The following is a 23,018-nucleotide window of genomic DNA, read 5'->3' on the forward strand; positions in this document are numbered from 1 at the left end:
CAGGTTCATGGAAAAAATGTCTATGAATCGGTATGGTTGTTGAACAGATAGATTTGCTAATCCTTATTAATTTCCTCACTTTAAAGAAATGGGCTAAGGAAAGGGAAATGCAGGGGCACCAGGTGGGAGCAGAGGACTGTGGTTTCAGCTGTGAGCTCTAATGAAATGGGGAGTCAATGAGGCAGAGAGGAGTGGGGGGTTGTTCCAGAGGGCAGTGGTGGAACCCAAAGAAAGCTTTTTCACTTCCCATGGATGCACAAAATGACAGGGTCAGCATCACAGGGCCTGGAAAAGAGGGGGGAAAAAAAAAGATAGAGGGGCACTGTGCAAGGCCAAAGGGAGGCAAAACAATGGTAGAGGCGGGGTAGAGAGCTGCACAAAACCCAATCTCTTTCAAATGTGCACTATTCTTTCCTGGCTCCTATCTTTTCTCAGCATCTAATTGTCTAGCCACATGCCTGCTGCTGATAAGAGAGCACTCCAGTCCTAGAGATAGCATCCCTGCTTTCTGCACTGCCTTTTTAAATCGTGTTTTGCTCATGCTGGCACGAGAGACTATCACATCCCCAGGCTTCAGACAGGTGTCCAGTAAGTGGCAGGTGCCTTTTTATCAGACGCTATTTCCATAATTGTTCATCTTCCCAAATTTTTGCTGCTAAGCAAATCACAGATTTGTAGATAGGTTTTATGAGGCAAGACACAGAAGTGGAATTCTAATGAGATACTTACCATCACATTTAAAATAATGGCCTCAGGAGTATTTGGATGTCAACCCCCTTTAGAGAGTCTATGAGAAATCCAGAAATTAAATAGATAAGCCTTGCTAATGGACTGATCGGTCCATTGACTATATCTTCATGTATCTTGCTGACAAGACAGTGATGTTGACTGTATTCCTCTTTATTTTAAATCACAGCTATGAAGGAGTTCTGTTGTTTATAATTAAATATTTGGTCAGAAAAGAATTGACAAGAATTAGGTTTCTCCATACCATCTATAGACAATCATTACCTTTTGAATCAAGGGCAAATCATTCAAGAGAATGTTCTATTTTCTCATTTTTGCCTTGTCTTTTGTAATCATGAGCCATTTGTCACTGATATCATTATGAATGTTGGCATTGCTGGCGGATGTCATGGTATGACCGATTCCAGAACAGCTTCAACACAAAAAAAGGATTTTTAGTAACACCAGTGTAAACAAAAAAAGACTGTCTCTGAATAGCTTTGGATTACACAAGCACTGTAGTTTACAAACCTACTGAAAAAATGCTAGTACATTTTTTCCACTTTGCAGACCACATTTGTTATTTTAATAGAGAATATTTAAGGACCATATTTAGAAATACTAAAAATCCAAAATGATCTCTCTTGTTAGAGGAAATGTTCCTTTTTTGGGGGGCAGGGGGAGGATGCGTGCATGCATATTGGTTTTCTGAATATAGATTTCCTACTTCTATAGGATCTTTAGCAAGAGAAATTATGTGTTTGAGAGGCATTAATTTTCATTGAATGCAGTCCTGATTCTGGGCATCCATTTTATTCAGGGCATCCCAGATATTTCAATCAACTCTCCACTGGACTGGATATGGTTGGATTAGCAGCAGACTGGCTGACATCAACAGCAAACACTAACATGTAAGTAGGTAAATGTGTTTTTGTATAATCAAGGATAAATTATTAGTGGAGCTTAATAGTCTTTATTCTACTTCTCATGTGAAAATCTCTTTTATTAAGTAGATCCTTAAATAGTGATATGGATATCAGACATACATTGCTGTTCACTCTAACTTAATAGAATATAGTGTTGATATAACTTTCATGCAAAGCTATGCAACATTTTTTTTAAACACAAAAAGGGACCTTTTTGAATTTTAGATTTATAATAATGTATACTGTAAAAGACAAACGAGATTAGATGTTATCTTTTAAATAGTGTTACTCAGCAATGTTCTTTATTTATTCAGTACTAGAAGCCCAGTGCATGGATTCCAGCACCAGTGGAGTCCCTCGTCCTGGCCTGCACAGATCCAGCTAAAACTGACAGTCTGAAGTCCCCCAGGGGTTCTGGATTGTGAGAGGTGCAGGAGGACCTCACCATGGTGCACTAATCTGTGCACTGGGCCTCTAGTATGCATATAAGATCTTTGGATAATCTCTTCCTTCTCTCTCCCCTATCCCTTCCCTCTGAGATTCATCAGTCTGTTCCATGTTTCCATGCCTGTGCATTGAGTGTCTGCCCCCTGGTAGTCAGTATATGTCATAGCTATCAGTAGAACAGTCAAATGGTCGCTTAGGCTTTTCTATATATAGATGATAAATGACCATTGTGCACTAAGCCAATAATTGAAGCTCTTAGCTTTACAAACATAGAAAAGTTAGCAAACCTTTTAGAAGACATATTTTTTCCTACTTCATATATAACCATAACATTTGTGAATGCAGGGTTTGAAAAAAGGAAAAAGTTTTGTAGATACTATAGTGGCAAATTATTTATTTGAGTTACATAAATAAAATGTGGCCATTACTGCATTTCAGGTTCACCTATGAAATTGCTCCAGTCTTTGTACTTTTGGAATATGTCACCCTAAAGAAAATGAGAGAAATCATTGGCTGGCCAGGTGGCTCTGGTGATGGAATATTTTCTCCTGGTATATGACATTTCAACTTTTCTTTGTGTTTCTTTCTTCTGGTATGCAATGCCCTATTATGAACCTGGGAAGTCTTAAATACCATGTTTGTATTTCTGTTTAAGTTCAATAGTCTGTATATTGATAAAAAGAATGAGTGTCATTAAGTACATTTGACCATTGGCCATGCCTCTAAGCCAACTATCCCATTCTTGAACATTAGTTATTTTTGTTCAAGAAGAGCATAAACAAAGATTATATTTACTCAGGACTTCTATTGGGCTCCCACACACAGGATGTATGCATGATGTGGAACAAAAAAATAAAGATGCCTAATAAGAGAATTCACCCTCTGATGCTCTTCCCAGAATTAGAGAAAGGAAAAAGGCAGCTCATTTAATAAAGCCATTCTCTGTTTGGGAATGCATGACAGGCAGATACTTATTAGATCCTAAGAACCCTGTTCCTCTCAAGCAACAAGCTTATTTACACTAATTTCAAGGAGGGTGGAAAGTGCCTACGAGGCAGTTTGTTAGAACTAAAGGAAAGGGTGATGATTTCTTCAGGAATTTTCTCCTTCCTTCTCTTCTTTATCAAGCCATTCAATCTCTCTCATCCTGGCTTTTCTCACCCTCCATTGCATTCTAAACCCCAGTTATTTACACCTCTTTCAGCCAAGAGAATCAACCTGAAACAAAGGCCTGTGCGCTTCCCAGTGTGTGTGCTTGTCCAGGCACGCGTGTGTGTGACCTTGGTTTGATGCAGAGAAGAAACAGAAGTTAGGAGGGCAGTGGGGAAAAAAGAGTCAATGACCCATGGAAAAGAAACCCGGTGCACAGATCATTAACTAATCAGTGAAAGAAGGAGGTCATTATAATGGGTGGACATCTTCCCCTCACCCCCCAGATTGTGTCAGGCCTAGCAAAGGCCACATTGTGATATCTCTCCAGCAAATTTACAAAGACAAGAGGATAATGAGGGAGGGAGAAAATAAAAAAGCAGATGGAAAAAAATGATAAATGAGCAACAATAGGCTTAAGATCAAGCAGCTTTACCTAAAGCTCATATCTGCTATTTTATTTTATATATTTTTAAAGCTATAGCACTTTTTTTCCCCCCAAGTGCTGAAGGAAAACCTGTTAGTAAAATTGTAGGGAAAATTAGCCTTTTCTTTATAAGTCATTGAATGCCAGCTGTGAAGAATTTTTAGCTAGCCTTTATTTGTAGAAAAGTTAGTACTTTGTTTTTGTTTTGTTTTTTCCTCTGGGAAATCATCCCCTACTGAGGGAACTTTGTCATAATTGCCTGGAACTAATGCTCTTAAGTTCTTAAGGATCTTAAGGCTTAAGGTATTTTTCATGAGCAATTAGATAGGGTTCAGAGATCAACATCACTTCTACCTTTATTCTTTCTCCTATTATAAGGTTAGTTGCATAACTGAGCTGTCCCTGAGAGAGCCAGGAGCATCCCAGGATCTACTTTAATGGTTCCCAGGAGGGCAGAGTGAGCATGTGCTAACAGCTGGCCATGTGAACCCTAAAAAGTTGACCAAAGGGGCTTGAGACAGGCCTAATTTACCTGGTTGGTCTTGAAATCCATCTGTCCCAGAGAAGGCATTGTCTCTGGCAGTTGTGCTAAGCCAGATATAGACTTAGGGCTTTCCCAATACCCTCATCAATGACAGTAAATGATCAAGAAAATGGGTTAGACAAGATTTAAGCTTGATCCTGGGGCTCCTCTCTTGGTCTCAAAGACCTAAAATAGAAGCCATTGATGTCATGTTACAATGTAATGCGGACATTGCAAAGTAGGGAAGGTACAGAAGAAAAGCCATTAGCAACCTGTTTCTTCTCTGCTCTTTATAGACATTATAGAAGAAAGGTTGATAGCATCCTGAATCACTAATACATGTCTTTCTAGGTAGCAGTCAACCTTATTCCTGAAGTAAAGGGTCTTACAATTTAAGGGGTGAGGAAAGGGGGAATTCACACATATTACCTGCCTGAGATCTGAAAGTCCTGTTGTCTGGGACTAAACATGAAGAATTAGGTCTGTGGCTGAATATAGCTCAGCCATTTGCCTTACGCCTCCATCTATAAAGTCCAGAGGCTTTGTGTTTCACAGAAAGTCCTTTAGGACTTCTAGAAGAAATCGGTTATGTTATGTCACCTGTGCCTGACAATCAGAGACCCAAGCACTTGTCATTGCTCAGCACTGACAAGTCATGAAGGATTGAGGGGGAAAGAGCAAAGGCTTGGCTTAGTCACACACCTTTTTTATACACAGAGTTTTCGGAATAATTTGGGGCTTGCTTTTGCATCCTTTCTCTTGAAGGTGTATGGGAAATAAGAGCATGCAGGGCTCATGCATCTATCCTCCTACCTGTGCTGCCCAATGCAATCTGCTCTGGGCAGAGGCTCCTCCCTCTCCGGGATGCTTAACATGACAGAGAATGACTGAGGTGCAAACCGAAGAGTGGGAAGCAGAGCTAGAAGCCTCTTAGACAAGTGTCCTGTGACATGAACTTTCTTTCTTTTTTAAAAAAATATATTTTATTGATTTTTAAATACATATATTTTTATATTTATTTATTTATTTATTTATTTATTTATTTATTTATTTATTTTACAGAGAAGAAGAGAGAGGGATAGAGAGTCAGAAACATTGATGGGAGAGAAAAAATCAATCAGCTGCCTCCTGCACACCTCCTACTGGGGATGTTCCTGCAACCAAGGTACATGCCCTTGAATGAAATCGAACCTGAGACTCTTCAGTCCAAAGGCCACAGGCTGACTCTCTATTTGTCTTCTGCTCTCCTTTCTCCCTGGCCTGTCTGAGAAGAATGAGGGCAGCAGTTCTCAGTGGGAGAATTTTGCCCCCAGTTTTTTCCCTCAGGGGACACGTGGCAATGTCTGCAGACATTTTTTGGTTATCACTTTCGGGGAGCAGTGCTGTTGGCATTTGGTAGATAGATACCAGGGATACTTCTAAACACCATGCAATGTACAGGACAAGCCCCCATAAGTAATTTTCCAATCCAAACTATCATTATGCACCAGAATTAAGAAACCATAGCTAGAGTGCATGTTTCTTTAAAAGCTGCTCCATTTTCCAACAGCATTCTACACAGTCAGACTTTTAGAAAGGGTGTCTGCTCAGAGCAGGTTTGACCTAGATAGATACTGCTTGCCCCATGTCTCTGGGGTCCAGAAGTAGAAATCGTCCTCATTCTGACTGATGACAAAGCCAGGATCTTGTTGACTGCTGTGTGTCAGGCTGCCTGCTTGTGTCAGAGCCCACGGCTCAGGGGACAAAGATTGTCCCCTGTGTAGGCCATTCAACTAAATACAGAGAGCTCCTGTGCTCTTCAGCCATGAGAAGGGAAGAAAACTCAAAGTGATCACATAATGATAGGGCCTGGGCCTGCCCCCCTTTGGGTGAGGGGGAGATAGTACCTTTACCCTGCCTCATGGTCTTGATCTCACAGTTTCCATGACCACGTATTCATTTTCATGCAGAAGAATCTGTCTTTTTTTCTGGATAGTAAAAATCCTAACCTTTCCACCAATCCTGGGGAAAAGTTCACTCTTCTTTGTACATCAGGTAAAACTCTACTTATTAGATACAAACTTTATTGTATGAAATTCTTGATGGTTTGAGGATGACACAGAAAAATAATTCAATGTGAACTTAAAATTTCCTTAGTTGCATGTCATCCCATAACTATAAAATAAGATTTTGTAAACTATTACAATTACATTTAATAATATCTTTAAGAAGGAGAACAATTTAGGGGAAATTAACAAATGAGTATGATGAGATGGGCTTGGATGTATATTCTCATTCTGTAAGAATTGTTGATTAGCAACTGATTTGTAGCAGTTCAAGTGCAAGGCATTTGTATGAGCTGAAATGAAAAGAAATGTCTTCTACATGAGGATATAGGTAAGATTTTTCCTGGCCTCATGCAGAATGCACTCACAAGCCAGGAAAGAAGGTGACAATTTCTTAGTTCTTTAATGCTGCTTCAAAGAGTGGAATCAATTGCAGTTCCTCATAGTGACAAAGATGGGTTTGGAGGGAGAACATCTGTCCCATGGTTGGGCCCAATGCTCCTTCTCTGGACCCTCTTATCTAGTGCCTGAGTCTGAGTATTCAGTTCAAGGATAGCCAATAAGAAGTTCTTCTCCTGCATCCAAGGAGAACTCTGGGTCACGGAAATGGAAATGTGGCTTGCATGTGAAATGATGTTGATAATGACTAGAAAGGGTAACTATGTGTTGCTGTGCACCTTAGGTGGCGCCATATCTAACATGTATGCCATGCTGATCGCACGCTTTAAGATGTTCCCAGAAGTCAAGGAGAAAGGGATGGCCGCTGTTCCAAGGCTCATTGCCTTCACGTCTGAGCATGTACGTGTTTCTGTTCTTTCCAAGTTTAAGGTTCTATTTTGTAAAGTCTAGGTTTATAAAATGATATTTAGAAATGCTTTATCCCCAGAAGTTCTCTTTCCAAACGATACTTTTTGGAAAAGAATTAAAGAAGAGCTGAGTGAGTACAATAGGTTGCATTTCTCTTTGAAATTCAGGGAAACTCAAAGAGAAATCAGGATGTTTTATCTGCAGTTCCTACATTTCACTTTTGTGTTGGGAAAGGGTAGGAGGAGAGAAAGCAGACTGACTGTGAACTCATTTGGACTATGGATATTACTGCACCTACATAACTCCAAAGTAACCTGTTGATATAGTCTTTGTGTTTAAAAATTCTGACCAGATATCCAACCCTCATGATACCTTGAACCACTTTAATGTTAACCTAACCAGAGATTTTATCATTGTAGAGAAATGGCATAGTGATCTCTCATATCTGATCTCTCAGCCAAGCACAGACACCTAGTTACCACCAGGCTGGATGCCATCTTGAATTCAAAGAAGTAGTATTTCATATTCCTTCCTTCAAAGAGCTAATGCCACCAAGGCATTGCAACAACTGCCCTTCCTGCTCATGTAAATCGAATTAACACCTCTGCTAGGCTGCCTGCTTCCTCTCACATACCTAAGACTGCTCCATCACAACCTTTCCTCAAAGTAGCCCAACGTCTGAAAACAACTGCCTCAAAGATCAAGTAGCCCTTTGATGGTAGAGAAAATGGAAAATGGGGAGTGCAGAGAGGGTTTAATAGGGAAACAGAAGTTCCTGAAAGAGATGTCAGGCAGGAGAAGCAGGAAATCATAGTGGGACCTCAGTTCTACTACAGAATTTCTCTTTTTATGTTGAAAGGTGTGTGTGTGTCTGTATGTGTGTGTTATAACAAGGAAATGAAGGGCAAGTACAGTCTGGAAGCCAGTGAGTACAATTCATGACCAAAAGAAACTGACTTATGTTAACAAATCATCTTTAGCCATTGTTTTTAGTCATGTTTACCTTAAAGTAGTGGCTTAAGACAACATGACTTCATTGGAGGTCAGAATGGAATGTGGGTGAGCAGGGCTGGGCTCCTTCTGGAGGTGCCAGGGGAGCACCCGTTTCCTCTGCTCACTCTGACTTCTGTTCCTGTCATCACACCTCCTTCTCTGGTTCTGACTCCCTCATCCACTCTTTCCCTTGTTAAGACCCTTATGATTACTTGGGTCTACCCAGATAACCCAGGTAATCTCCCATCTCAAGACCCTTAACTTAATCACATTTGAAAGATCCCTTTTGCCATGCAAGGTAACATATTCCCAGGTTTCAGGGATTGGGATATGGGCATCCTTGGGGAGGAAGACAATGTTCATTCTACTAGGCCTAGTACCCATATTAGCAGCTAATTTTCATTTCTCAGCTTTTCCAAAGGTAGAAAAACATGGTGCAATATTTTCTAATTACTGATTCCCTGCAGTGGATTTGGACCCCTACATTGGTAAATGTTACTATATTCTCGGTCTCAAAAATCCCAGATGATATATTGGGTATCTTTTTCTTTTGGTTTCTGTACCAATTACACAACCTGAAATGAGGTTGATTAACCAACAAGCTGCCCTGTGCTCTCTGGTTTCTCAATGAGTTGGGCTCAAGCTTCATGCAAATTGGATTAACCTTACCCAGAAAGTGTGGGTCATATAGTCTGGGAAAGATTTTGTTATGTCTTATTTTCCTGATATCACAAACTTGGAGTCTAATTCTTTATTTCTAAGAAAAGAAAGGTAATTCAGTAATACAATAACCATTTCATTTTCCCTTCTCTTTTTTGGGTCTCTATCCACATACATAATTATGAAATAACATTTGAATTATAAACCTACCCTAAAATACCAATTGGTTCTAAAGGTTTATTTTTGACAAATGAACTGTTTTTTTAATGTATAATACCTTATATCTGGTAACTATTAGACTGTTTACAACACATTTCCAATTACATTAGTTCATTTGATTCTCACAACAATCTTGTGCAACAGACACACCAGAGATTATTATCAATATTTTACAAATGGAGAGGCTGTAGTCAGCTACGTAGACAGAGGTAGGATTAAATGAGTTTCCTGACTCTCAGACCAGTGAGGTCCCTGCTTTGATTACTAATGTAGAAATCAGATTAAAAGTGTCAACAACAAAGTTTTGTACACCATAGTTCATCAACTGATTTAACATTTTCTACCTTCCCAAATAAAATTTCCACCAAGAGATTTTTCTTTAATGTGAAGGTGATGGTACATTGTTACCTCCTCCAAAGAAAACACCTCCTCATCTGATAGGGCTGAGCTGGAGGGGGTTTTCCAAATTTATTGAAAGTACTCCTGTGTCTTTTTGAACAGTTGATCCAAATCATTCTGGACAGGTGATACAATAATTTGGTCAAAGCCAAGGAAGGGGAAGACTGGGGAGAGTGGAGGTAGTCCAATTCAACAAATGTTTATTAACTATTTGCTACAATAAGTATCTGGATGTGACTAACAATGGCTTGAAAGAATTAATGCAACTTTCCAAACCGATTATCTAAGTTGTAAAGAGGAAGAGAAAAAAGCATGTCAAAGGACTGACCTGGTTTCTTTCAGAACTTTTCACCATCTCCTTACTCTCCCACCATCTCTAAAGACAGGTAAGACTTACTCCACCAGGGCTGCATACAATGATGGAGCTCATGCCTGTGGGCTCTCATCCTCACACATTCTCACTTTTGGACAATCTCAACACACTCAAACCTTGCTTACTTTTCACTTACAGTTATTTCATAACTATAAAATCTCATACTTATTTGCACATTTTAAATGTCAACTGAAACATATATCCTGCGTTTAGATTAATGCTATTTTATTAAAATGTACCAGTAAATTAATCTTTATTTAGTATAAATTAAAAACATATAGGTTTTAACATCTATTATCCTGAATTGAAACATGATTTTGTTCTAAATAAGCACTAGATTCTGACAGGGGGACTATTGTTATTTTTTTTTCCCCTCCAAAATCAGGGAGGCAGGGAGGCAGAGGACTATTCATTAGCTCATTCCGCAGCTATTCCATCAATGAACTGATTATTGTAACAGTCTTGATGATTTGAGGGACACATGTGAATCCTTATAGCTTCCAATTTTTGTTCTGCTTTCTGAAGCCATCCAGACCAGTCTGGCTATTCCTTTACTTGTGCTTTGGCATAGCCCTTCAGATACAAAGGCCACACATTTGCCCCATGTCCCTCTTTATATCTGCTTACCACCAGGTATTCTCTGAGATGTCTCTAGACACTTGGTTTCCAGGCTCCTCAGCATCCAGGCTGCTGTTGTGTTCTGGTTCCTCAACAAGTGGTTCTAAACGATGTGGTGCTAAGGATTACAAATGATTCTCCATCAGCATAGAGAGATGGGCCATTTAAGCTGGCTTCACTGTTTCTTCCTCATTAGGCAGTGTCTCTTTTTTTTTTTTTTTTTTTTTTTTTTTTTTTGTCTCTCAAGTTTCTTCCTCTTTATGGGTCTCTTGCTATTTGTGGACAACATCTAGCTATTTCCCTGCTCCCTTTCCTGAAATATAAACGCGTTCAGTATCTAGTTTTCTTTTTCATGCCTCATGTCACCTTTGTTCCCCATCTTCAAGCTTTCTATTTGGGCATGTGTTTGTCTTTAAGTGTGTGGTATTTGGTACAGTGATCAATTATCCTGGTTAATTGCTCCTCATTTGAGGATCCTTACCCTTTCTCATTAAATACCAGAGGAGAGGACTTTCTCTCATTGACCAGGTGCATCAGATCTCTTATTTACCCCCAATTTGCCACTTGGCAGTTTAGTGCTTACAAGCTCATTTGCTGAGGGGCCTAATTGGAGACTTGTGTTTGCTCACTGGGGCAGCTGTTTCCTCTGTTCTGTGCCCTCCCAACAGGGAGACTTAGTGCTGTTTTGCCCTTTCCTGGATGGCTTAGGGATCTGCTATGTAAGCAAGAGACCACTATTTTTTTTTTTTTTTTTTTTTTTTTTTTTTTTTTTTTTTTTTTTAGTGAGGGAGACATGCATCTCTACAAACCCAATTAAGCTTTCTCTTCTAGTTCCCAGGTATCTTGGTAACAAATGTCCACTTTGTCTTTCCGAGGTTGTAAAATGAGGCTAATGGCCCTTTCTCGTTATTTCTCAGGGACACTGGGCTTTTAAAACGCCTCAGTTCAGTGCCCTGTTAACTGGTTTGCATTATTTGCTACTGTTTTACATGTGATTTCCTTTTGTTTATGAGACACAGCCCTAGAAGTATAGCAGTTCCTTTGCTGCATGTTTAAGAATTCAAATAAGTCAAAAGTGGGCCTTTGAAAAGAGCGCCCACTCAGGAACCATAACTTAAAATTCCAGCCAGCAGCCCTTTGGAGATGTAAATTGAGTCATTGGCTCCCCTCTCCCCTCTTGGACAGCTTAATGATCTGTAGTTAATAGTAGGAGGCTGCTGAGCAGATGCAGTACAGCTGGGCTTAGGTTAGCCTCTCAGCTTTTCACATTGCACAGTGATACAGCCATTAAAAAAAAAAAAAAAAAAAAAAAAAAGATTCAGCTCCCTATCCAGAATCAATAACCAAGAGCTCAAAGATGTGGCAGTGCCTTGTCAGTGTGGCCTTTTCTACGCAGCGTTCTGCCCAAGCCAGGAACCAATGCCTCCTTCCTTCCGGAGCCCAGCTCTGCCTGGGCAGTCACCTGCACAACAAATAGCCCCTCCAACAATTCTGGGACCAAAAGTGCTGAATTTAAAGCCAATCACTCCTCTTTCTTGAGTGCACATAATTTCACTGAATTTGAGAGAAACTTGAGCATAATTTTTTGGTAGCAAAATATAAGTTTGGGAGCCACACATATACAGCTGCTGGGGGCAGTCGATGTGTTCTTACCCCTCAGATATAAAATTGGCTTGGGTTACTGTGTGTTGGAGTAGAAGATCCTTTTACAATTTCCAGGGTCTTAGTATTTCACTTAAAGTCCAAGTGAACTCAACAATAGTAGCAACTAACAAACAAGCAAACAAACAAAACATTTGTTCAAGAGTGATCAAAGGACTTTATAGACATTTCTTTTTCTTTTGTTTTTTAAATTGATTTTTTACAGAGAGGAAGGGAGAGAGATTGAGAGAAACATCGATGAGAGAGAGTCATCGATCAGCTGCCTCCTGCATGCCCTCTACTGGGGACGTGCCCGCAACCAATGTACATGCCCTTGACTGGAATCGAACCTGGGACCCTTCAGTCCTCAGGCTGACGCTTATAGACTTTTCTTCAAAGAAGATGTACAAATGGCCAATAAGCACATGAAAATATGCTCAGTATCACTAATAATTGGGGAAACGCAAAGCAAATCCATAATGAGGTATCACTCCACACCCATTAGAATGACTATTTTCAAAACAAACAAACAAACAAACAAACAAACAAACAAAAAACCTACAAAATAATTGTTGACAGGATGTGTAGAAACTGGAACCATGGAGCAGTGCTGGTGGAAGTAGAAAGGGGTACAGCTGATGTGGAAAGCTGTATGAGACAATTCCTCAAAAATAGAATTATCATATGATCCAGCATTTCACTTCTGAGTATATGCCAAAGAATTAAAAATATGGCTCAAAAAAATATCTGCACACTCATGCTCATACAGCTTTCCACATGTACACTATCCATAAGGACAAAAGGTAGTAGCCATTCAAATGTCCATGGACGGATGGATGGAAAACAAAATGTGATGTGTATATACAATGAATATGATTCAGCATTGAAAATGAGGGAATTCTGATATAAGCTACAACATGGATAAATCGTGAAGACCTTATACTCAGTGAAACAAGCCACTCACAAAGGGTAAATAGTGCATGGTTCCGCTTACATGAGGTTCCTAAGATCGCCAGGTTCATAGAGACGGAAAGTAGAATGGTGGTCTCCAAGGCTGTGGAGAGGGACGAATGAGAAGCTGTTGTTTCATGGGTCCAGAGTTTCAGTTTTGCAAGATGGAAAGAGTTCTGGAGAAGGATGGTAGTGTTGGGTGCATGACAACATTAATGTACTTAAGGCCACTGAATCGTGCATTTCTAAATGGTGAAGATGGTAGATTTTATGTTATCTAGATTTCACCACAATTTTTTAAGCCCAAGTGAATGATGTCTTCTTCTCTCAGCAATCCAGGCTTTGGAGGAACAAGTTAGAAACAGGAGAAATGAAAAAAAAATACCTAAGGGAATGGATTTTTACTTTATATGCAACTAATTACTGATATGCTCTTTTTACAGAGTCATTTTTCTCTCAAGAAGGGAGCTGCAGCCTTGGGCATTGGAACAGACAGCGTGATTTTAATTAAATGTGATGAGAGGTGAGCATGAATATGCAACTTTTTTTGGTTATCAATTTTCAAAGTCCATACATATATATGCCTTTTAGTCTGAAAACAGGTGATCACCATAGGGGTAGAAAACCTGGCTCTATCCTGGCCACTGTCATTCACTTACTTTTTCACACAGGCTATTGCCTGGAGTGGTGAGATGGTGTCCCTCAATGACATGGAGCCTTCCATGGCCCTTGACTGAATCAAAATGTTTATTAAATCTATAAAAAAAATCTGCACCAAGATGGTGCACAAGGACATTCATTAACACCAACAACTTGATCACTGATTTATGGTGATGTCATCATTCTAGGCACCCTGGATGGTGTGCACTTGATGGAATAATTACAGAAGTGGGGGCATGTTAACAAGTAGGGAATAAATAATGCCTCAGCAACTCATCAACTTTATACTGGAACCAAAGATGAATCCATGTTTTAATTGACACCCATAGGCACTCTATGAATAAGTGTGAGGGAGGAGGGGAGGGAAAAAGAAAGATTTAATAGCATTTTCAAGATATTCATGTAAATTATCATTGGCCTAGCCCTAGCTGGTTTGGCTCGGTAAATAAGAGCTTTCCTGCGGATCAGGTTTAGTTCTGGCAAAGGGCACATGCCTAGGTTGTAGGATTGATCCCCAGTGGGGGTTTTGCAGGAGGCAGCCTAGCAATGATTCTCTCTCATCATTGGTGTTTCTATCTCTCTATACCTCTCCCTTCCTCTCTAAAAGCAATAAAAATATATTTTAAAAAATTACCATTGGCCTGTAGCTTAGAACCTATAAAAATAAAGTAACCACTTACTTATTGGTATGAATTTATGGGACACACATTTATGATTGTCCACCATCCCAATAAGCTCTAGAAAAAGATGAGGCATAATCCCAGTGCCCTGACAGAATATGATCTAAGTGGAGAGATGGAGTAGCATCAGAAGAGACATTGATATGGTTGAATTGTGTGGCCCAGAGTACACATTGTATATATATTGGTAAGGTTGAAAGTCTTCATGCAGCAGTGAGGGCTTGAGCTGGATTTTAAAAATTGGAGATGAGTTGGAAACAAGGGTGGGAGGGGAACAAGAGCAGAAGATTGAGTACCCCCAGCAAAGTCATAGAAGTAGCAAGGAGCTTATGGGGCTCCAGGAGGGGAAGGGGACAGCCTTCTGGACATGTGGGATTTTGAAAACTCAAAAACAAAACAAAACAAAACAAAAAAACTGATTAACAGCCATAACTCCCTCGGGAAGACAATATTACAATAGCCTGCCACGTTCTTGTTCACACCTTTGTATATTGTCAGAATTTGTTTGCAAAGAATGCACATTATCTGTTCAATGAGAAAAAACAGTGATGTTTTATTTTTTTCTTTTGGGGGATAAAAAGCTAACCTTAGCATTTGAACTCGATGAGGCTGGAGACCAGGTAACTTGCAAGCATTTTTGTCTGCGAAGGGCATGAGTGAAACTCCCTCAGGGAGCAAGGCAGAGCAGAGGCTGGTCAGTGACTCTAGCAGTAAGATGGGTGTGAAATAATAGAGGACTGGAGTGAGGTGAACACATTCTGAAAAGGGAACTGCTTTATACTTTTAAGGCTGCCAGTGTTCCTCACTATCAGGTACTTGAGGAGAAAATTGGCACAGACACAAAATTTGTTAACTGGGGATAAAGATTTAAATAACAAAACATTTCCTTAATCAAGGTTATAAATAATGAGCCTGGAATTCAAGGAAGAATTGTTTGACAGGCCATGTTTTCTCCAATCTAGTCACTTTCCTTCTTAGCTTAATTTAGGGGTGTCGAACTCAATCAGAGAAGGGGCCAAAATCTAAAATCCAGCCTAAATCGCGGGCCGAATGGTTTACTGAACAGTCATAAACTGTCATTGTGATGGAAACGCAGCGGAGTGCAGTGATGACAGCGCGGTGCGGGCCACATTGCAAGGCCTGGCGGGACGGATTTGGCCCGCGGGCCTTGTGTTTGACACATGTGGCTTAATTTGTAGGTGTTCTTAAAAAAAAAAAAAAAAAAATATATATATATATATATATATATATATATATATATATGTGTGTGTGTGTGTGTGTGTGTGTGTGTGTGTGTGTGTGTGTGTGTTTAAATATATATAATTTCACAGAGGAAGGGAGAAGAAATAAGAGATAGAAACATCAATGATGAGAGAGAATTATTGATTAGCTGCCTCCTGCGCACCCCCGACTGGAGATAGAGCTCACAACCTAGGCACGTGCCCTTGACTGGAATCAAACCTGGGACCCTTTAGTCCACAGGCCAATTATATGCACTGAGCCAAACCAGCTATGGCTTCGTAGGTGCTCTTGAATTGAATCCCAGTGGAAGGATAGATGATCTGGGAGAACAGAGGGGGCTCTTAACTCTACTCCTTATGGCACCAATATTGCTTCTACTGTGAAAATCAGGCTGTGAGCATGGAAATAGCCTTGGGAGGAGTCCACAAAGCCTGCCCACCAGGTATTTAAGAGAGCAAAAGGCTGACCTGAGGACATCTGACTGTCTGGAGGCAGCATCATGCCCCATAGAGAAGTGCAGGCCTCCTAGTAGAAGAAGGAAAAGCAAAGTGTTGCAGGGAAAGAAACCACTGACAGGGCAGCTGGGACAGAGGCTAAAGGTGTCTGTCATTCACCACCAGGAGGGCCAAGGGGCTTTGTCTCCTGCTTAGGGGCCTTGTGAGATGAGGAGGGGAGGAATGGAGTAACACAGGAGAAAGAAGAAAGAGAAAAGGAAAGAAGGAAAAAAAAATCATATGAAGTAAAAGGTGGGAGAAATAAGGACTAGAAGAAAAATCTTGTTGTGCCTGTATGAAACGAAGCAAGGAGGAAGGAAGTAGAGGGAAATGGGAGTGACAGAGGGAAACATTTAAAAAGCAATTTATGCTCACTTTTTTTTTTTGTAGAAAATAGCAGGGAAAAATCATAATTCTCCCACCCAAAGATCATACTACATTGCTGTCTAAACCTTTGAGTCTCTTTCTAAGCATAGAGGTTTATTCTTTTTCCCCCATCTCTTTTGAATAACATTTACATTTGTGATCATGTTTCTTTTTCTAACTAAACATGATAACATAAGTATATTTCTACATTATTACAAATACAACACACTTTACATAATTTTTGAGGTTTGGCTCTGGGAAACATGAAAGTACACTGTTTAAATAAATCTTTGCTCCAGCACTAGCCGGGACACATGCGTTTCCTCAGCTAAAGAAAGGAGAAAGAAATGGCACCTGCTTCAGAGGGTTGTTGTGCAGATTACATGCACTGACAAATGTAAAATGCTAAAAGTGACAGCTAGAACAGAGCAAGCACAGAATATTAGTCCCCTGCTGTTTATTTCCCTATTTCTGGTATTGCTCTTGTAAACAACCTTGACATCGTTCAGCGAATATTCTTATGTGCCCAGGGCTTCTCCATCTATGATTTTCTCATTGTATAAGAGAAAATCTACTTCCTTCCTCCTTGCTTCCTCCTAAACTCTGAACATTCATTAGGAAAGTGACATATCGGGCCATGTTGCCTTTCAACAGGTTTCATAAATTTACTCCTAGCAATATTGTATGAGAACATTTTGGAAAAGAAAATTAAAGATATGTTGGTAGCTACAGACAGTCTTTGATTTTAATAATTCACACCATCTGTATAATATGAGTTTAAGATTGAGAGCCTTGGTCTTGATGGATTAAGTCAAATTGACATGTTTGGAGCCAGGAACCAGGAGGAGGCCTTGAGCAGTCATCTGCAGCCACAGTTCCCACGGGAATATGCTCAAACCCTCCTGGTGGCCACGTCGTTCTTATTATCTATCAAGTCCCCTTGAAAATCAGGCGTGCAGTTCAGAAATCACCTGAGACTGACAAAGCTTCTCCTAGTGAACTTTATGAAGTTCATCCAGACTTTGCAAAATATGAGCCTGTACCTGCTCTCTAACCATGAGTCTGGACCTTTCTCTTCTTACAGTTACTTTTTCTGGCTCTGCTCATCAGTCTATCGGTGACTGGCTGACAGATTTTGTCTTGTTCTGCAGATAGTTGACTTATCGATAGTAAGAAGCTCACAATTGAAGGCAAATATCCTAGTGAAAGATGAGAATAACCTGTGACCTTCTAACAATCTCATAGTCACATGTAGAAAAACATCCTGAGAGATAGTACTATCCCCTAATTAGCAACTAAAGGGTCTCAGTTTGGTGACCTATTTAAAGTGAAACATGGTTTTCAGTTAAAACAGTTCTTAGACAGACAGAGTAAATCACTTGTTTGAAACAGGTTCTCTGAGAGTTGAAAATAAAAAAGAATTTTAATTTTGTTATGTATATTGTAAAAGGTAAAATAAGATAGGGTAATGGAAAGCCTGTTTCCCATGCTTTACATTTTAATGAAAGTATAAGTAAAAAGAGTATTATATTTTGTAAAAATTAATTATTAAGTTCAAAAGAGAAAAACGTGTTAAAATCATTAACAGTTAAATGAATTGTTAATTTCCTAAGTTTTAATTTAAGAGTTCCCTTTCCTTGTCAGCAAAAAGTTGAATATTCCCAGTGATGGGATTACTGAACTTTTATTCAAGTATCATTGGGTTTGATATTTGCAAAATTTAAATTATTGGAATTTAAAGTACGATGCATTGACGTGCTTAATGATAGAGAAGAAAACATGAATTAGTATCTAGAGGAAAATAAGTATTTGTAGAAGAATTGAGTGATATTTCAGAATTGGATGAGGCCATTAACCAAAAAGATAATTCCCAGAAGTGCAGCCAGGGCATGAGGAGAGAAAACTTCTATAGATGATAATTTTGGAAGAACAGGAAGTTCCCCTCTAATGGAAGAGAGGGCCCTGTGAGCTACTTCTTTTGGCTGCAGGCAGGGGCCTTGGTTAGGAACACAGTGGGAGACAAGGTGGACATAGACACAGACTCTGCAAAATTTAGTCTGGTGTGCAGAAGGCAGACTTTGAAACAAGCAGAGGTCATGGCAAGCTCTAAGCCATGGATGTGAGAGAAGTTGGAACTGAAAAGAAGGTCTGAGGGGAAGTGGTCAGAATCTGATAGCTCAAATACAATAGCATAGCAATAGCTCAGGTTTTACAGTTGAGCGATGGCATGTGTTAATAGAAACTTGATTTTTCATCCAGTTATTACCTGATATATACACCTATGCATACAAAATGTGAAGAAACTATTTCATTTTGTTTTGAACAGGTTTTATTCAAAATGTGTAATGGGATGAATAGTGAGTTCAAATTGAAACTTTAAATTGTATGTGAACATGAGAATGTAGGATTTATATGCATCTTTTACTGGAGGAAGAGTTTCTTCAGAAGACCACAGAATTCTTAGTGTTGGCTAGCATAGCGGTTTACATTGGAAACAGAGCTTTGCTTCCTGTTGTTTAACAGATTTGAGATCTCGCCAAAAGTTGGGAGTGGAAGTAGCAGTTTTTACCTTGTCTGGTTTGTAACTGGATAGAATTTTCTTCCCTTTTCCAGGACTAGCTAATAAAGCATGTTCAGAAATAAAAAGAAAAATACAGATCTTTACCAAAGGGCACACAAAAAGAATTGGGTCCTAGCTGTACCGTGAGCTGGTTAGTTCATGGGTCACTTTCCTCAGAGCCACCACAAACACTAAGTGTGGCAATCAAAGACAATGGTCACTTTATGGATTACTACTGACTCATCAGGGTGTGCCAATAGGGAGTCTTTGAATATTTGTTAGCCTGCACCATCTCCTGTACATTACTTATTTTGAAAACATTATTTTTTAAAAATACTTTTATTGATTTTTTTACAGAGAGGAAGGGAGAGGGAGAGAGAGAAACATCAATGAGAGAGAAAAATCAATTGGCTGCGTCCTGCACACCCCCTACTGGGAACCTGCCCACGACCAAGGCACATGCCCTTGACTGGAATTGAACCTGGGACCCTTGAGTCCGCAGGCCGACGCTCTATCCACTGAGCCAAACCTGTTAGGGCTGAAAACATTATTTCTTGGCATTCCAGACTCCTACTTGTCAGGGTCAGTTTGCTGAGATCTTGCTAAAATTAAAACATTTACCGCATAGTTATTCAAGCCAGTTTCAACACTGTCAGAATCAATAACAGCAAAATATTTCTCTGGATAATTTTTTTTAACAGTTTGGTAGCACAGACCTGGGAAAATTCTCTGTTTGACCAGGCATACTGAATGCTAGCACTGTTGTGGGTAGGTATCTGCCTTTCATCTGACTGTACATGTGCCAGATGTAACTGCAAAATAGTTCTTCTGCCATTCACTCACCTGCATAGTCTAAGAGCCTGAGGCCTGCATTTTAGAGATCCAAGCCTGAGGTTTAAGTCAGGTTTCCAATAAAAAGTAGATGAACGGCCTTAAACAAGCCTCTAGTTTTATCTGGAACCTCCCAAAAGTGTGCAGACCAATTTGTGCCTACCTGTATTTTTCTTCTTATAGATTAGTTTCAGTTTACTCACTTGTAGTTTCAGATACTAATTATCATCTTACCTCCATTCCATTCTTTGCATTCTTGCAACAAATCCTATTTAGTTCCATGTTAATCCTTCATCTTCTTCTGGATTATATTTTTTAATAATATATTTTAGATTTTTGTAGCTATATTCTAAGATGTATCTACCTATAGATTTGGGGGACTACATATGACAGATTTTGCTTTCACAGTTAGCTAATTTCAGGAAATAAATTCAAAGCTTTCCATTGTCTTCTCTATAAAAGCTAAAAAGGCATCATCTGCCAATAGTAGACTTGTTAATATTCACTACCAAAACATTAGGGCCCAGCATTTTGAGGAACAATTTTTTGGAAAAATTTTCCCACTTATTATTTGTTTTTGTTTTCAAATGTTCTATATATTCTTGAATCAATTATTTTAATTTACATGTTCCTGGGGGAAATTATATATTTCTCCAAATTTTAAGATTAGCCTAAGGTGCTCCATAGAATTCTCTTATAATATTAAATACACACACACACACACATACACACACACACACACACACACACACACACACACACACACATATTAGAGGTCCATTGCACAAAATTCATGCACAGGTAGGGTCCCTAGGCCTGGCCAGCAATCAGGGCCAATCAGGGCCTTCCTTCATTACACATCTCCCCCTTGTGGTCAGCACAGATCATAGCGAGCAAGCAAACTCCCAGTCTCCCAGTCAATTCCTGAAGAGATATTTTGCATATTAGCCATATATATATATACATCTCCATACCTCCTTTCTCATTTCAAATTTTACATTTTCTCTCTTTCTTTAATTGGACTAGTCAGATAATTGTATATTCATTGATCTTTTCAATGTTCCATCTTTTGAATTTAAATGTATTTATAGTTTCTAATTCATTGAAATATTCATTTTTCTGCCTACATTGTTGTTGGGTTAAATATTCAGTTTAGTTGCCTTTATTCTTTGTTATTTAATTGCAGAAACATTTTAGGCTATTCATTTTCCTCTGAGAATGATTTAGAATGCCTCTCATATTTTTATCTGTTGTATACCCATATCATGAATTTTTAAGGTTCTTTAATGACAGTTTTTATTTCTCTTGGTCACAAAGTTATTTACAGTAGCTAAGCATGGTTTCTTACATGATAAATTGAGCAATTTATCATAATCCTTTTCTTCTCTCACAGAAGAGGGATGTTAGTTTGGGGACTAGGAGAAGTGACGAGAGATTGTCAGCACACTTTCTAGCACACACAGACATTTACCCTTATTGATAGAACAATATATTTTAGTAGGAGTTATATGTTTTCCTTATTTTACTAATCAGTGCTAATAGCAATAAGAATTGGGACCAAGGAACTATTCAATTTAAGGGGCTTCCAAACAGTCATAGTGGAAATGTTACCTATATCATTACAATTCTAGAACTCAACCTGAACAGTCAAGGTAGTAGGTATTTTTGTTTAAACCCCATAAATGCTTCACTAAGACAGTTGTTGTATGGTGCTAAGAACTTGGGTTATGATTTCACACAGCTCTTAAGTTAAACACCTGCCTCCCACCACCTGTGTGACATCCTGCAAGGCACATGAAGGCTAGTACTATTACTATTAGTAATGAGATTATCTAACATGCTAGGCAGAGTTTTATACTTAGTGCCCTATAGTGTTTTATATTTACTATTCCATTGGATCCTCATGTAAACCTTGTGAGGCAGGTGAGTACAAGGAAGAACTAAGTGCTTCAAGTACACACAATTAGCACAAGGTCTGGAGCAGGAGCCCAGTTATTTTGTTCCCACATTTCAAATGTTTAGCCACATTCAGCTGCCTATCTAAGGCATAGTGCAGTGACTCTTCCTAAAACTGGTAAGTCATTATCACTGCTGTTGTGTTGCTATTAACAGTGATTGTGACATTAGTCACTTTCTAACTGGAAGGGCTCACGCATCCTTTCTTCTTTGCGCTCACTTGTGTCTCTTGAACAGATCCAAGCTCTTCTCACTTAGGAAAGGCTGGTAGAATTACTACAAGTTCAGCAGGTCAATGAGCAGGTCACCGATGTCCATTTGAATGCCTGCCTTGGAGGTACACACTCTCCAGTAGCATGCTCCTTTAGATAGGATCGGTAGATTTCTCCTTCAGAGCCATGAATCTGAATAAAAAAACTCTACACATGATGTAATCCATATTTTTTGCCCTTCTCACAAGGAGAAGATTTTTTCCTGCTGGCAGCTCTAGCTGGCATTGTGGGATTTTTCCCCAGGCTACTATATGCAGTTAGCTGACCCTATAGCATCATGTGAATTTTCAAAGGCTACTGCAAATTGGGAATTTAACGCAAAACAACAACATTCAAAGCAGCAGTCTGGTTCAAGAGGCATCACGTCAATGTTGCTTTCTTAAACACCAACAACTAACAGAGAACAGCATTACAAAGAGCCAATCACCTGTGAGCCTAAAGGTTGTATGTGGAAACATTAAAGAACTTTTGGCTATAGAAATATTTTCAGAACAGACAGAGGATGCGACAGCTGCCATCCAAAACTCCCTGCACCAAGAGATGCAGGGCTGGAAAAGCCAGGACTGGCCAGACAGCTCCTAATCCTCAGAAGAGCCTGCTGGTTGTCGCTCAATGTACTCACCCACAGCACACGGCAGGCAGGGCTGCATAGGGCCACACTGGGGAGCTCCTGCTCCCTGCCCTAAGCCATGCTGGCTCAAAACCATGGGTCACATGAAAGTACTTGGCTAGTATGTTATCCAGCTATTTAACAGATTAGTGTTCCATTTCTAAAACAATTTCTTGGAGCTAGGTCTACTTGCTTCAGCATCACCCTGGGTGCTTATTAGAAATGCAAATTCTTATGCGTGTTTGTCTACTAACTATGTTATTATGTATCTCCCTTATTGGCATGTAAGCTCTGGAGAGTAGAAAATGGTCTGTTTACCCTGGTCCCCAGTATTTAGCACATGGTCAGTGCTCAGTAAGTACTTGTGGGATTCATCAATTCCTGGGTCTTATAACTGACTGACTGTTTCAAAATCCCTAACAGCAGGGGGCAAAGAATCTGCA

The 23,018-nt window shown here is 39.5% G+C and overlaps 1 protein-coding gene across 1 annotated transcript in view; it reads left to right on the plus strand.

Moving 5' to 3' along the window:
* Positions 1–23,018, plus strand: part of GAD2 (glutamate decarboxylase 2) — a 60,449-nt gene that overhangs the window by 5,955 nt on the left and 31,476 nt on the right. The window contains exons 5-8 of the mRNA XM_036460232.2: positions 1,547–1,637; positions 2,538–2,650; positions 6,926–7,041; positions 13,348–13,427. Of these exons, the coding sequence (XP_036316125.1) occupies positions 1,547–1,637; positions 2,538–2,650; positions 6,926–7,041; positions 13,348–13,427 (400 nt within the window). The remainder of the gene's footprint in view (positions 1–1,546; positions 1,638–2,537; positions 2,651–6,925; positions 7,042–13,347; positions 13,428–23,018) is intronic.

Source organism: Pipistrellus kuhlii, unplaced genomic scaffold, assembly GCF_014108245.1.
Source record: "Pipistrellus kuhlii isolate mPipKuh1 unplaced genomic scaffold, mPipKuh1.p scaffold_m20_p_1, whole genome shotgun sequence".
NCBI classification, from domain to species: domain Eukaryota; kingdom Metazoa; phylum Chordata; class Mammalia; order Chiroptera; family Vespertilionidae; genus Pipistrellus; species Pipistrellus kuhlii.